The following is a 14,254-nucleotide window of genomic DNA, read 5'->3' as shown; positions in this document are numbered from 1 at the left end:
CCTTTTTAAGAGCAACAAGAGATTGGAGGACAAGCAACCCTTCTCTCGAGCCCATTCATTTTCCAAACACATACACTCAACATTTTATGACAGCCATTTTATTTAGTACAGTAGAACGGTCCAGCAACTGTGTCTTTAGGGATATCAGGCATGTCAACCCCCACAATTATGCAATTGGTCCATTATGCTTTACTAGATGTTGTTTTAAAATAATTAACAAAAAACGTTTGAAATGTTTTACCTTTCTTAGTTACATAAATGAAAAATTATTAAAACTTTAACGAAGAAATGTCAGTATATGTCAATTTAACTGACAATCCATGGTCATTTGTTAGTTTGTTTTTTCAGTAAAGCGCAAATTGTGTTCTGGTTTTGAGAAGGCCTAGAGGTTGACAGCCCTATTCGTATTAATTTTTGCTCGTTTTGAGTTTGACTCGGCTATTTACCTTAATTTCTGTTAGTTTTTAGTTTCATTTATTGAATGATAATGATTTATGGAAGTTTTACGATTGGAAGATTATTTGACTTTATTCTTGCTCATTCTAGGCTTAATGGAGCTCTTTATTTATCTTTGAAAAACTGTTCTTGTGGAAAAGGTTTTTTAAAATAATCCTTGTTTAGAAGCATGTTTCCCTCAATGTACCATATTGTACTTAGATATATTTTGAATAAAGATTTATTTTTCTTTTTTTTATTGCCATTTTTCCTAATCTTTTCTTTTGTTTTTCCTGATCACTTACCAGCTAGCCATTTAAAACTTCAATCTTATACCGTTTTTTTTTGTCTCGCCGTGGATAGATTTTATATTTTTAATCCCAAATAACACTTGATTGATTTTGTGGCAATTGTTGAAGCAAATGTAAGAGAAGGTTACCTTTTCTTTCTGAAGGATATCGTTGTGATTCATACGTTTTTCCATCACGGTGGTCTTCATATGGTCGTCTGTTACTGGAAGGTCTTCTATCATCGTAGATCCTCTTTTCCTCATAGTTACCACGGCTTTCATATCTATCATCATTATAGCGCGGTCGACCTCTTTCGTCGTTTCCACCTCTATAGTCTCCACGCTCAAAGCTGTTCCGGCTGAAAAAGGAGATGTAACATATCTTTGGTGAAAATTTTTCCAATCTTTAAACATCCCACGAGACAGCTGCAAACAGTGCGGTCAGGGATTAATAAATTATATCAGAAGAGCATTTTATTGGTATCTTAATTCTAAACATAATTTCCGACTGAATTTCATCAATCAATGTCCATAGCCAAACCAGAAATAGTTAAGCCATTCACATACCAAATGAATTGAGACCCGCCCATGTTCGAAGTTATTTTTAGATTTTAGAGCTTAAGACACTTGAGTAACTCCCAAAATTAGTATCAATATGCAAAGGAAACCTCTTGAAAATGCGTGGACTATATAATACCCCCCCCCCATTGCTTTAGCAAGTGGGGAATTGACTTCAAACAAAAAATTTAACAAAAAGGTGAGACAGGAAAACAGCAGCTAAAAGAGAAACAAGAGCTAAGAGCTAATATGGCACTTGTGACGAGGCCGGACGAGCCAAGAGCTCATATGGTATGAGCTCTAGCAACATTCTAAGAATCAATAGATTGACTTAAAAGGAAAATCGGAGGCTTAATGCAGGTCGGATTTAAAACATGAGCTCAGAGTCACAAGTTCCTTCTAAATATCAAAATTCATTAAGATCCGATCACCCACTCGTAAGTTATAAATTCCTCATTTTTTTTGTACTTTTTCCTCTCCCTTCAGCCCCTCAGATGGTCTAATCGGGGAAAACGACTTTATCAAGTCAACTTTTGCAGCTCCTGGACACGCCTACCAATTTCCATCGTCCTAGCAAGTCCAGAAGCACCAAACTCGCCAAAACAGTGAACCCCAACCCCTAACTCCCCCAAAGAGTGGATCCAATGCGGTTACGTCAATCACGTATCTACGACATTTGCTTATTCTACCCACCAAGTTTCATCCCGATTTCTCTACTCTAAGCGTTTTCCAAGATTTCCGGTTTTCCCCTCTAACTCACCCCAATGTCAACAGATCTGGTTGGGATTTGAAATAAGAGCTCTGAGACATGAGTTCCTTCTAAATATCAAATTTCATTAAGATCTGGTCACCCGTTCTTAAGTTAAAAATTACTCAATTTTTTTAATTTTTCCAAATCAACACCCCCCAGCTCCTCCAAAGTGAACAGATCCGTTCTAATTATGTCAATCACGTATCTATAACTTGTGCTTATTCTTCCCATCAAGTTTCACGCCGGTCTCTCCACTCTAAGTGTTTTCCAATATTTCTGTCCCCCCCCCCAACCCCCCGGATCAAATTCAAATTGAAAATGGAGCATTTGAGACATACGATCCTTTTATACATCAAATTTGATTAAGATCCGATCACCCGTTCGTAAGATAAAGATACCTCAATTTCCACGTTTTCCAAGAATTCCGGTTTCCCCAACCAACTCCCCCCTATGTCACCGAATCTGGTCGGGATTTAAAATAAGAGCTCCAAAGCACAAGAGCCTTCTAAATATCAATTTTATTAAGATCTGATCACCTGTTCGTAAGTTACAAATATCTCATTTTTTCTAATTTTTCCGAATTACTCCCCCCCCCAACTCCACCAAAGAGGACGGATCCAGTACGGTTATGTCGGTCATGTATCTTGGACAAAGTTTCATCCTAATCTCTCCGCTTTAAGTGTTTTCCAAGATTTCCGGCCCCCTCCCAATGACGCTGGACGCTAGAAAGATATGAGTTACGAGGTCCTTCTAAATATGAACTTTCATTAAGATACGATCACTCCTTAGTAAGTTAAAAATACCTCTTTTTTATAATTTTTTAGAATTAATCCCCCCTCCTTACTCCCCCAAATAGAGCGGATCCGTTCCGGTTATGTCAATCACGTATCTAGGACTTCCGCTTATTTTTCCCACCAGGTTTCATCCCGATCCCCCCACTCTAAGCGTTTTCCAAGATTTTAGGTCCCCCCAGCTCTCCCATATGCACCGGATCCAGAGCGGATCCGTTCCGGTTATGGCAGTCACGTATCTTGGACTTGTTTTTATTCTTCCCACCAAGTTTCATCCTGATCTCTCCGCTTTAAGTGTTTTCCAAGATTTTCGTCGCCCCCCCAACTCCCCGCAATGTCACTGGATCCGGTCGGGATTTAAATTAAGAGCTCTGAGACACGATATCCTTCCAAACATCAAATTTCATTAAGATACCATCACCCGTTCGTAAGTTAAAAATACTTCATTTTTTCTAATTTTTTCCGAATTAACCAGGCTCCCACTCCCCCCCCCCCCAGATGGTTAAATCGGGAAAACGACTATTTCTAATTTAATCTGGTCTCGTCCCTGATACGCCTGCCAAATTTCATCGTCCTAGCTTACCTGGAAGTGCCTAAAGTAGCAAAACCGGGACCGACAGACCGACAGAATTTGCGATCGCTATATGTCACTTGGTTAATACCAAGGGCCATAAAAACGGTCTAGCGTTTAAAACGCGTTATTAACGCTGGTTAAAAACAAGAACCAGTGTTTAAACGTTTTCTAAAACAAAACTGGCGGTAAAACAAAACCAGTACTATTACTGTTGACTGTAGAAAGAGGTCAGCTAATGCTTATTAGACGAATAATAAAAAATGTATTCAAGAATCAGGGACCATTGCACATATTACTAGCAAGGCAACGAGTTCCAGTGGTAGTTTCATCCCCCTCGCAATGGCATATTTTATTGGATTTGGAGAGCAAAAAAAAAAGCGAAAAGACTGGTATTTTATTATGATGTTTTTAATATAAAAAAAGAGCCGTCCCCCTCAGTCTCGAAAGAAGTATATATTTTGATATATTAGCTTTGACGTCCTTTTTCCGTCTATATCGCGATCAACACGCTTAGCCTATACCCTAAGTTTGACAAAATTAGTGATCAGATAATTAATTAGAATTCAGAATCTAAAAAATGGTACTTTCTAAGAATTAAAAGTGAAAACCTTTCTTTGATTCCAACAATGATTCCATCGTTGTTAATGAGCAGACCAAAGAAGACTAACACCTTAAGAGAGTTCAAATGGTAGTCTATACAAAAAATATGGTTCAAATCAGCTTTCTAGGGCTATAATGAAAGAAAGGTTGAAATGGCTAGGGCATGTTCTGCGGATGAAGGATGACAGATTCCCGAAGATTGTCCTTTAAGGCCAACTGTCTAGGGCTAAACGGTCGTCCGCGGTTGCGTTGGATGTAAAAGAAAAATTTAAAGGAAGTGAGAACTTCCTGGGAGGGTGTAAAGAGAGTAGCTTTGAATAGATTGGAATAGAGGAGGAGAAGTAAGTGGCTGTGTTGGCCTCAAGCAGCTTTGTTAGTAGTAGTAGTAGTAGTAGTATTCAGTAGGTTTCACGCATGAATAGCAGACTCAAAAGTCTTAGTCAATGCATTTGACATGGCTGTAAAACTGCATATAGAAAGCTCTGCTCTAATTCCTCCCAAATTAATACGTAACAATGTATGAACATAAGAAGTGCAACATCCTCAGTCAAAGTCAAAATATTAAAGAATTCCAGTGCATAGTCTAACACAGTCGTCTCCTGGGGAGGGAGTTCAAAGGACTTTTCTAGATATATGGGACGGGGATCCAACACGGAAAAACAGGGGCATATTTGTCCACAATTGCTAAGACGACGAAAAAATCACCAATATTTGGAGAAGAAAATTCCCAAAGGTCAAACTTAATTTTTTTCAAGATTCTGATTTATTTCTTTTTCTATTTTTTCATCAATCAGATCTTTTGCAAAAATTTTCGGAGTTTAAAAACACGTGTAGACAAATCAACAGAGTAAAAACTGTCAATCTAATACATTTAACTGTTTAAAATGTAGGTGCACCTTCTATACAGTAGGAAATAAGCAATCCATAATTGAAATTGATTGTTAATGTACGTACCCGTTATAACTTCTCGGCTCATCTCGTCGATCATCTCTCTCCCTACTCTTGTCATAGTTTCTTTGGGACCGATCCCGTTCAGCATAGTAATAGTCTGGATTTTGACGACTCCTGTCATCTGAAGAGCTTAGTGGCCTGTCGTCAGCGGGATACCGCTCTTCTTTCGATTCCTAAGTTATTTACAAAATCATCAGCGTTTCACGCAAATTCAAAAGAAAGCTTATCTTTTTTAAAGCAACTGAATCATAGAAATGAGCAAAATACCTGGGATAGGGATCCATGTTCACCTGGGAAATGCAAATAATGCACAATCCTAGTAGTTTCTTGTTCGGTGGATTTCAAAAATGAAATGATACTATTTCGGTTACAAACAGCTTTGTGGAACGACTCTTCAAGTTTTTCTCTGAATTCTGAACATTTTCATATTGAAAAATAACTACATGTAATCATACAACCATATATGATTACATTATATATATTCAATTAGAAGTAATTTGTATTGTTTCCGTAATGAAACTACCTAAGCTGATCTAAAGTTATGTACGGGGTGGAACTGGAAAGTTTTGACAGGTGGCACCACTGTTCAAGAAGAGGGTAAATTTTTCGCAGTTCGTATTATTGACTTACAAATAAAGTGAACATACCACTCGATGCCTTTTTTTAAGTTCTTTACGAATATAATCACTTAATCACTTCTATGGCAAATTCAAATTTAAGCACTTTTTGACCTAACCCAACCTCACCTAACTATAAATAGTTTTGGTGCTGAGAAAATGTAGTTTTATTTTGTCGAAAACGCATACTTTAATTGAAAATTCGGCGTCAAGGAAGAAAAAAACAGCCTAAACGGCAAAATAAAATATATGTATCAAACTTAATCATGGAAAATCAATACTTGTGGATTATATAAACATTAAAAAATGGACTTATAATGAAACAGTAAGTTTGAGAGCAATATTTTAAAGCTTGAGTACAATGTTTTAAGCCTTTTTTATACCCCATATTTTGGTCATTTATAAGAGCTCAAAAAGTGCTCAAATTTGAATTTGCGATAGAAGCAATTATTATATTCGTAAAGAACAGAAAAAAGGCATCGAGTGGTATGTTCACTTTATTGGTAAGTCAAAGATAGGAACTGCGAAAAATTTACCAACAAGAGTAGATTTAATTGCCCGTTAGCCCGAAAGTGACTTCTTGGTTTGATATAGACACGTGTTGACACAAGCACCGAGGTATTTTTGTTCAATGCAGCGTGGTAAGCTGTTGAAGGTGGTCGTTTAAATCCTTCTCGGCGGATTGTTAACTGTTTAAAATAAACGAAACACTGGAAGATCGTGTTTGACTGAAACTTTGTTTTCAAAGTGAGGAATCTGCTTCGCAGACTCTTTTACTGAAACGTCCAACATAGTGTTTTACTAAGAAAATCTTTAAAAAGTAATGAAACGAGTTTCAAAATATATACCATTGGAACACTACGGTTACTAGAAGTAGGACTCGACGAATGAGGAATGAGAACCTAAGCGAATTGTAGCAGCTACCGAACGGTCACAAGTCTTCAGGACTGAATGCTAGTCCAATCTGTTCATGTTAACCATTTAAAATAACAAACTTTTCACTGCTTAAAGCAACTATCCTGTAAAGTTTCAATATATCTACATAATTAATCTCTGAAAATAAAACACAATCAAATCTTCTCCTTGGGAATAAAACTCATTCCATATTTTTCCTAAGCCTCCTTCACGTTGTTGTTAAGGAGGGAAAAATAACTTGTCTTATTGCAGACACTTTCAAAAATGTATAGAAACCTGGGACAAAAGATGAATATTACAAGCAGACACTCAAACAACTTCACAAAGCTTAGTGTACATATCCTTTGATATATAACGTGGACAATTTAGCAAATAACCCTATATAGGATCAAAGACCACAAAGCGATAGTAACTTGTTCTTCTAGAGGAATGATTACTATCTTAAGTCCTTCTTCAAAAATGTCAATAAAATATTAATTAAAAGTAAAAAATCTTGAAGTTTAAAGTGCAAATAGTAAAAGCCTTATTCATATCAATAAAAATTGCTTTGACACTTAGACAATAATTACAAATGTACATTTTAAATTCTTGATGACATTTTCAGTGTAGCCTCTCCTAGCAACATAAAAGTTAATGAGAACACTCAGTTCTCACTGTTCATTTCCTGATGTTTTTCATCTTTTTGGTACCCCTATGATCCCCCCCCCCTCAGACCACTCAAACTAGAAGAATTGTTTATATTACCTAGTCATCTAAACCTAAGCGGGAAATCAACATTGATCTACGTTACAAATGTATGACACTTTACCCCTTTACCTACTTCAGTTTCTTCCGAAATTCTGATACCCTCCGTATACACACATTCAGTCTTTATTAGAATATGCTTATCCTATCAGGGATTATGGTCTAATTAAGGGAAATAAACATAAAATCGAAGCAATTCAAAATAGGGCTATTAAGATTACTTTTAAAGCACAAAAATGGGTTAAACTCATCTTTTAAAGAAAACATTCAGGTTACCTAATGACAGGAAACATTCAGGTTTATCTTTTACTCAGATAAACGTTATTCAGGTTACCCGGAATGACAGACGCAAGACCTTTTGCATTAGCTTGGTCAATTCTGGCAAAGGCAACAGTCAATTCTGGAACCAAGGTACTATTCCTTCCCCGTCAAAACCTAACCTAGAATCGCCTATAAAGGCAGAAAGGTCAAAAAGACCCTATAATCCCTCCAATATACTGCTAACGAAATATATGTATACTGGCCGGTTTTATACCGGCCATTACTTCTAATGTTAACATTTGACCCGATTGTCAATTATCCCCAGGTTTTTTTTTTATATCCGGTTGTTTAATTTTTGACTGACCTATTAAGTTTAGTATTAAGTTAAGTTTAGTATTTATTTACCGTAGTTTGTTTTAATTCTATCTTTTCTGACCAGCGTTAAATGGTGTTCCTGAGATTTCTATACTTTTCGAACCTTTTTTTTTTTTCTACGACAAATGTAAGTTTAGCAGTGTCTGCTAGTGAAGATTATTTTAAAAATAAACCTTTATTGTACCTTATGTATCGATTACGAACAAAGTAACTTAAATTAGAATAAATAAAAAACAACCTTCTGCAATGAACAAGGGATCAAAATACAGCCTTGGATAATTCTAAATTTACTTACCTGACTAAATGAAGGCTTTTTTGCCCAGGCATTAACTCGCGGGGTCTCTAACACTTCTCTTACTGGAGAAGGCTCTCTTCTTGATGGACTATGATTTCTGCTTGACTCACGATACTCTCGGGGATCTTCATGTGTCCTGAGTTCGTCGCGAGAACTACTTCGGTAAGATCTGTGGTTTTCGTCACGGGATTTGCTTCTATATGATCCTTGACTACTTCTTGGGCGATCATAGCCGTTACTTTGGCTGGGTCTAGATCTAAAATGCATATAAATTAAAAATAAGGTGATCTCTCTACACACAAGTGTATACGGTGCCTGCACAAGCAGTCCGTATGGGAAATTGTGATCATGCTCATTACAATGTAAAAAGATCCTAGTTATTTGGGCCTCAAGCAAAATTTTCCGAAATCATCAGCCTATCCAACCGGAATGATCACCTACATTTGACAAAAAAAAAGAAGAAGAAAAGAAAATGTAACTAAAAAGTAATCAATACTTCAATACGTAACCAGGGTGGTTTTCAGCAAGTGGATAAAAAGAAGCAAAAAGACAAAAGTAAATATTTCAGCAAGGACCTCTGCCAAGCCTTCCTCAGTGCTCCAAATAGTAAAATTTTTGAAGTGAACTGGCACAAAGCAGTATTTCTTCTCTTTTTTTACAGTTCACTTCAAAAGGTAAGTATTTTGTAAGTACCGCGGACGGCTTAGCGGAGGCCATTACTGAAATATCTGCTTCGTTTTTTCGTTTCTTTCTGTCCACTGGCTGGGAATCCTCCTCATTTATTTGGTTATTTTTAATAATATTCTCTATCTTTTTTGGCAAACGTCAATATTGCCAGTGTGCTCTTAGAACGTATTTACGATCATCTAACCCCTATCCAAACCTATAGCACATGGCTATGTGCACGTAGGAGGTGCTAAATAACTCAAGATAGGACGTTTGTTAGTGAATCTTTGTTAGTGAAAATTTCCAAAACTTCAGATAATAAAGTCTTTAAATGTAAAGGTAATCTGGGGTTTTCAAGAGCGAAAAAAAACATTAAAACATGTAAAACATGCAAAACACTGCATATATGGGGTTAAAGACGCCCATTTCAAATATAACTTACATTTATGTCCAATTACTTATTTTAAGGTCATGACCTGACTGAGTTTATTTGTCATCAATCTAAAAGGGTAGAGAAACAATACTTTAGACTACTTGACTGAGTTTTATGTCACACTCAACTTTATTTCTATTGCAGGACTAGCACTGTTAGAAATTTTTTTTTCTTGCTCATTCGGGATTGGTAACTATTATATAAATTAGGCTTAATAGTAAAATGTTTTATTTTTAAGATATTTAAAGTAATTTCGAAAAAAAGCGTGAAAACCCACCAAAACAGGCGTCGGATAAAAACAAAAACAAACATTAGATTGGTCTTGGTCGAAAACCCTGTACAGGAAAGCCATAAATCCCTAGATTGAACAATAAAGAAATTCAATTTTTTGCAAGGGTAGCACAGACGCATCCTCTTTTTATCGTTTTTTTCGGCCTTCTCCGCCACTAACAGGGCACTGGAACCTCATAGAGGTGTTTAAGGACAAATTTTAAAAGAAATTGCTGCATGTACTCGCTGTTGTAATTAACAAAACACCATATTTAAAACAAAATCAATTTTTCGACAAAACCACATATTCATATACAAGATGATGAATGAGATCATAATCGTAGGTTACAACCATAAATGACGTGATAGTAAAACTATATGACGACATCAGTTGCAATGACGTTAGTACTATTTTTGACGTGAGTGATCAAAGCTGCCAAGAAAAAGTTAAAGAGATCTGCGAGGCTGCACCAAATATACTACAAAGGGTGTTTTGGGCAACAGTGACGACAACGTAGTTCGTTCTTCACTAGTTCCTGCTAAGATAAAGATGAAAACTCGGAAAAATCTCTAAGATCCCTTACAAATAGGAAAGGTTAAATCATCTAGGATGATTTAAGCATCCTAGATGAAAGCGTGAGCAAAATAAATGAACTTTTAGAGGTTTTGAGTTCCGGTAGCTAGAATAAGTTTAAAAATTAATGTTAAGACTAAATCACTAAAGCTAGGAATAAGCGAAGATGAAAAGATGACACTGGGTAACGAAAAGATTGATCATGTGGGCAGCTTCGCTTACCTTGATAGTATTATTAGTAAAGACGGTGGGAGCAGTGAAGATCTTAAAAGTAGAATAGTCAAGGCTCATGGTGGTTTTTCACAGTTAAAACAAAGTTTAGAAGAACAGGGAGACAAGTCTGCAAACCAAGATAAGAATATTAGAAGCAACAGTAACGGCAGTGGTCATATATGGCTCTGGATCATGAGCGCTTCAAAAAGCGGATGAAGATTTGCTAGATGTTTTCCAGAGAAATTGCATACATATTGTTATGAATTCCCAGCTGACTGGCCGTAGTTCAAATAGTAGGCTGTACGAAAAATATGATTCAATCCCGCTTTCTTGGGCTATAATGAAAAAAGGTTGGGATGGCTAGGGCACGTTGTACGGATGACAGATTGCCAAACATTGTCCTTTTCAGCCAACCATCTAGGGGCTAACAGAAAGCAGGTTGTCCTCGTCTGGGGTTGGAGGACGTAATAAAAAGATTTAAAGGAAATGGGAACTTCCTGGGAGGGTGTAAAAATGGAGGTTCTAAATAGATTAAGATGGAGGAGGAGCGTATGTAGCTGTGTTGGCTTCAGGCGGCTTGTTACTGCGGCGAGTTGTGAGTAGTAGTAGTATAAGAAATCATTCTAATTCTGCTTCAGTTGATAGTGCCCAAGTTGTTTTGTGGCAACAGTAGTATTATTAGTTTATTTGTTTTGTTTCTTTCTTTTTTTTTCTAGCCGAACTACAGGAAATTCACCTATATTGGGCCAAATTTCACAATACTGTTATGTACCCATTCCAACTAGAACTATAAATCGTATAGAAAACACATTAACCTTTCCAAATCTCCTCGTTCTTTTCTCAATTTTTCCTCAATTTCCATTTCTCTGGTCAATGTATCCACAGGACGGGCCCCACCAAAGATATCCACTTTTGGCTTTGGTTTCTCTTCCACTGGCGGAGATATTGTTCTACTTTTTAACTTCTCTTCAATTTGCAATTCTCTTTTCAATGTGTCTACAGGTTTTGCACCACCGAAAATCGACGAAGTTGCTGCAGTTGGCGACGGGGCTAATTCTTTTTCAACAGGCTTTGTCCTAGGGGCCAATTGAAGCCTTGGCCTCTCCTTGACAACTTCTAAAGAAAAACAAAAAATTAAAACAGAGCAGGCCAACAATAAAAAATGAAGATGCTTATAAGCAAGCAAAAAGCCTGTCTGTCCACATGAAGAGGGGATTCATTTGCATCTTGAATTTATATAAAATTGTACAAAATTCGTATTACAAATGTAAAAATTGTAACAAAATGGGGAATTATCTACCATTTTTCTATTGGATTGATATACTACTAGATCGTCACATTCCTACACATGCAATGTTAACAAGAAACTCATTGCCTGTCTCAGAGGAAATAACAGAGCCTTACCGAATAATTTAGCTAGAGGGGCAATGTTGTTTTATGTTGCTCACTTCACCGTATTTTAGTTAGAACTAACTCTTAAACACATTTTCCTTTGATATATACTCGAAATAATAGATAATGGTATCGTATGTGTGACAAAATGTCCAGGATTTTCTATTCTTTTATTTTTAATCTATTTTACAGAAATATTTTTACTGAACATTACAAATATACGAAAAGGAAGAAAATAAAAAAGGAAGAAGAAAGAAGATAAGCAAAAAACAAGAAAAAACAGAGAGAAAGAAGGTATGTCCCAAAGGGTTAATGCTTTCGACCATGAAAAGCTCCTAATGAATAAATGTTCTTAGACTGTCGTGCTAAAAACCTGTATATCCATTAGCGTATCATCTTTAACAGACTATTACTACCAACAAAATTGTTCATTTTTCCCTCTTTGAAAATAACCCCAAAGGCAATACTAATTTTATGATACAAACCTTTTAGAGGCTAAACCGGTTAATAATAAATCGAAAAATATATAATAAAAACATGTTTTGAACTCGTTTTCTTCAACTCACCAATTTTTTGTTTTTTTGCTTGTCTCATAAATTTGTTCAATTTATGAGTCATTTTTTTAACCCCTTCCGGATGTTTAACTACTTCCAAATTTAATTAGTATATACACTTCAGATAACAGAGCAATAATAGACCCTCTATAGAAACTTTTCATGCTTTAATCAAGTGAAATTAATAAAAACAGCAACATTACATCAAGATTTTATCATGCAATGATTGCATCACAGCCGAGAGGGCACAGTAGTTAGAAATATAAAGTGCATTAACATTTGGAAAAGAATAAATACAATTTCACAATACGAAAATCGGAAGATTAAAAAGATAAAACTTTTCTTTTTCTTGAGAATATATAAATATAAAAGAAAATGAACTTTATCTTTTTAACTCACTAACTTTTTCTATTTATGAGTTTGTAACTCAGACCCAATTTGATATCTGCGTTATGTAAAACCCGATTAGTTTTCATCTTCTTGTTTTCCATTATGCTCATAGACAAAAATGTCTATTTTTTAATCCATTCTGAAAAAACTCATAAATAGTTAATTTTGGTTTCATATCTAATTATAAATTTCAATTTTAATGTACAAAATCATATGAGGCAAAATGTATTCAAAATTGCGTGTGCTCACTTAAATGCTGGAGTAAAAGAGAATGACGAGAATGTCCCCAAGTATATTTTTGCAAGGGCTTGGCCAGATGAGCTTCTACACTATTTAGTAAAGGATGAAAAAATGGCTTTTGGTTCCTAATTTTCTGACACTATCCTTTTGATTCCTTATTTACTGACACTATCCTTATCCCCTTACTGTATAAAAAACGTTACGTGAATTTTACGAATTTTGCATGTTAAATAATTACATAAATGTAGAGCTGGTCCGCATTTTATGGAACACTGAAATAAGATGTTTCGGCTAAGACTACCATTAACTTGACTAAAAGTACTGAAATATAAGTAAAAGCATTCTCAACACATAATGTTTCTTCATCCTCATCATCCGTGTTTTTTTGGGATATGTTAATCGATGCCTTATTGCTCAAAGTTTTCGAGAGGAACACACGCGCAACGCAGATTTTCATTTTGAATCCCATGTTTGAATTGATTTCAAGAACTACAATCTTACAATACAGTGAATTTTGCTTATTCAAATTTTTCTAATGCATTTTGTGAGTGACAAGTAGTTTTCCTTCACGGTACATATCTACTATAAAGCACTTAGCTTGTCTGTATGTAGGACGACCTGACCCACTTTTATAGAGGAAACTGGACCCGAGAGATCAGGAGGAGCCGAGAAGGCTCTATGTTAGCCATCTACTTGGCTAGTATATGAATAAACACAATATTTCAAATTCCAAAATAATATTTGAAAATCAAAAGGGAACTCTGGTGCAAAATGGATTACAATATTGGTTTCAATAGATTCTCTGACTTTTCTTACCTTTATTAGAAAATTCCAGATAATAAACGTTTTTAATTTTTTTTTTTTTTAATTGCTTTCGACAAACAGTTCTGAACATTAAAAAATGCAAATCATATTAGTAAGGGCAGCTCATGTCTTGAGACGAAAAAGAAAAAAATATACTCACCTGTGCATCTGCAACTAAATTTAGATCTTTAGCTTAGAGAACGACGGTTTTTCTTATAAAACGTACTATATATTTGAGCTGAAAAATCTGAATGTAAATTAGGACAAACCTGGTTCGCGTTCTCTGCGTTCAAAGCTACCTCCTCCAAAATTTCGGCGTCCTCCAAAACCTTTATCTTCAAACTTCCCATAACCTCGGTCACGATCACGATAATCTAAAACAATAACGATAAGAAACCTAAATCGCAATAAAAACTTCTAGGAAGTACAACAGAAAAAACTGGCCACCAGTGAACCCTGTTTCTCAAATTGAAATACCATCAATTTCATTTTCTTTAGTTTAATAGAATGAATGCTGCAAAAACATTAGAAAACGCCTTTTTTTCGTTAAAAAATATATATC

At 35.6% G+C, this 14,254-nt stretch overlaps 1 protein-coding gene across 1 annotated transcript in view; it reads right to left on the bottom strand.

Annotated features, from left to right (window-relative positions):
• The window catches only part of LOC136041798 (eukaryotic translation initiation factor 4B-like), a 49,380-nt gene that overhangs the window by 7,435 nt on the left and 27,691 nt on the right, over nt 1-14,254 (bottom strand). Inside the window, exons 6-10 of the mRNA XM_065726552.1 lie at nt 13,962-14,066; nt 11,128-11,428; nt 8,157-8,412; nt 4,953-5,122; nt 875-1,083 (exon numbers count right to left, since the gene is read on the bottom strand). Coding sequence (XP_065582624.1) covers nt 875-1,083; nt 4,953-5,122; nt 8,157-8,412; nt 11,128-11,428; nt 13,962-14,066 — 1,041 coding nt within the window. The remainder of the gene's footprint in view (nt 1-874; nt 1,084-4,952; nt 5,123-8,156; nt 8,413-11,127; nt 11,429-13,961; nt 14,067-14,254) is intronic.

The sequence above is a fragment of the Artemia franciscana genome, unplaced genomic scaffold (genome assembly GCF_032884065.1).
Source record: "Artemia franciscana unplaced genomic scaffold, ASM3288406v1 PGA_scaffold_38, whole genome shotgun sequence".
Lineage (NCBI taxonomy): Eukaryota > Metazoa > Arthropoda > Branchiopoda > Anostraca > Artemiidae > Artemia > Artemia franciscana.
This window is presented reverse-complemented; position numbering and strand designations above follow the sequence as displayed.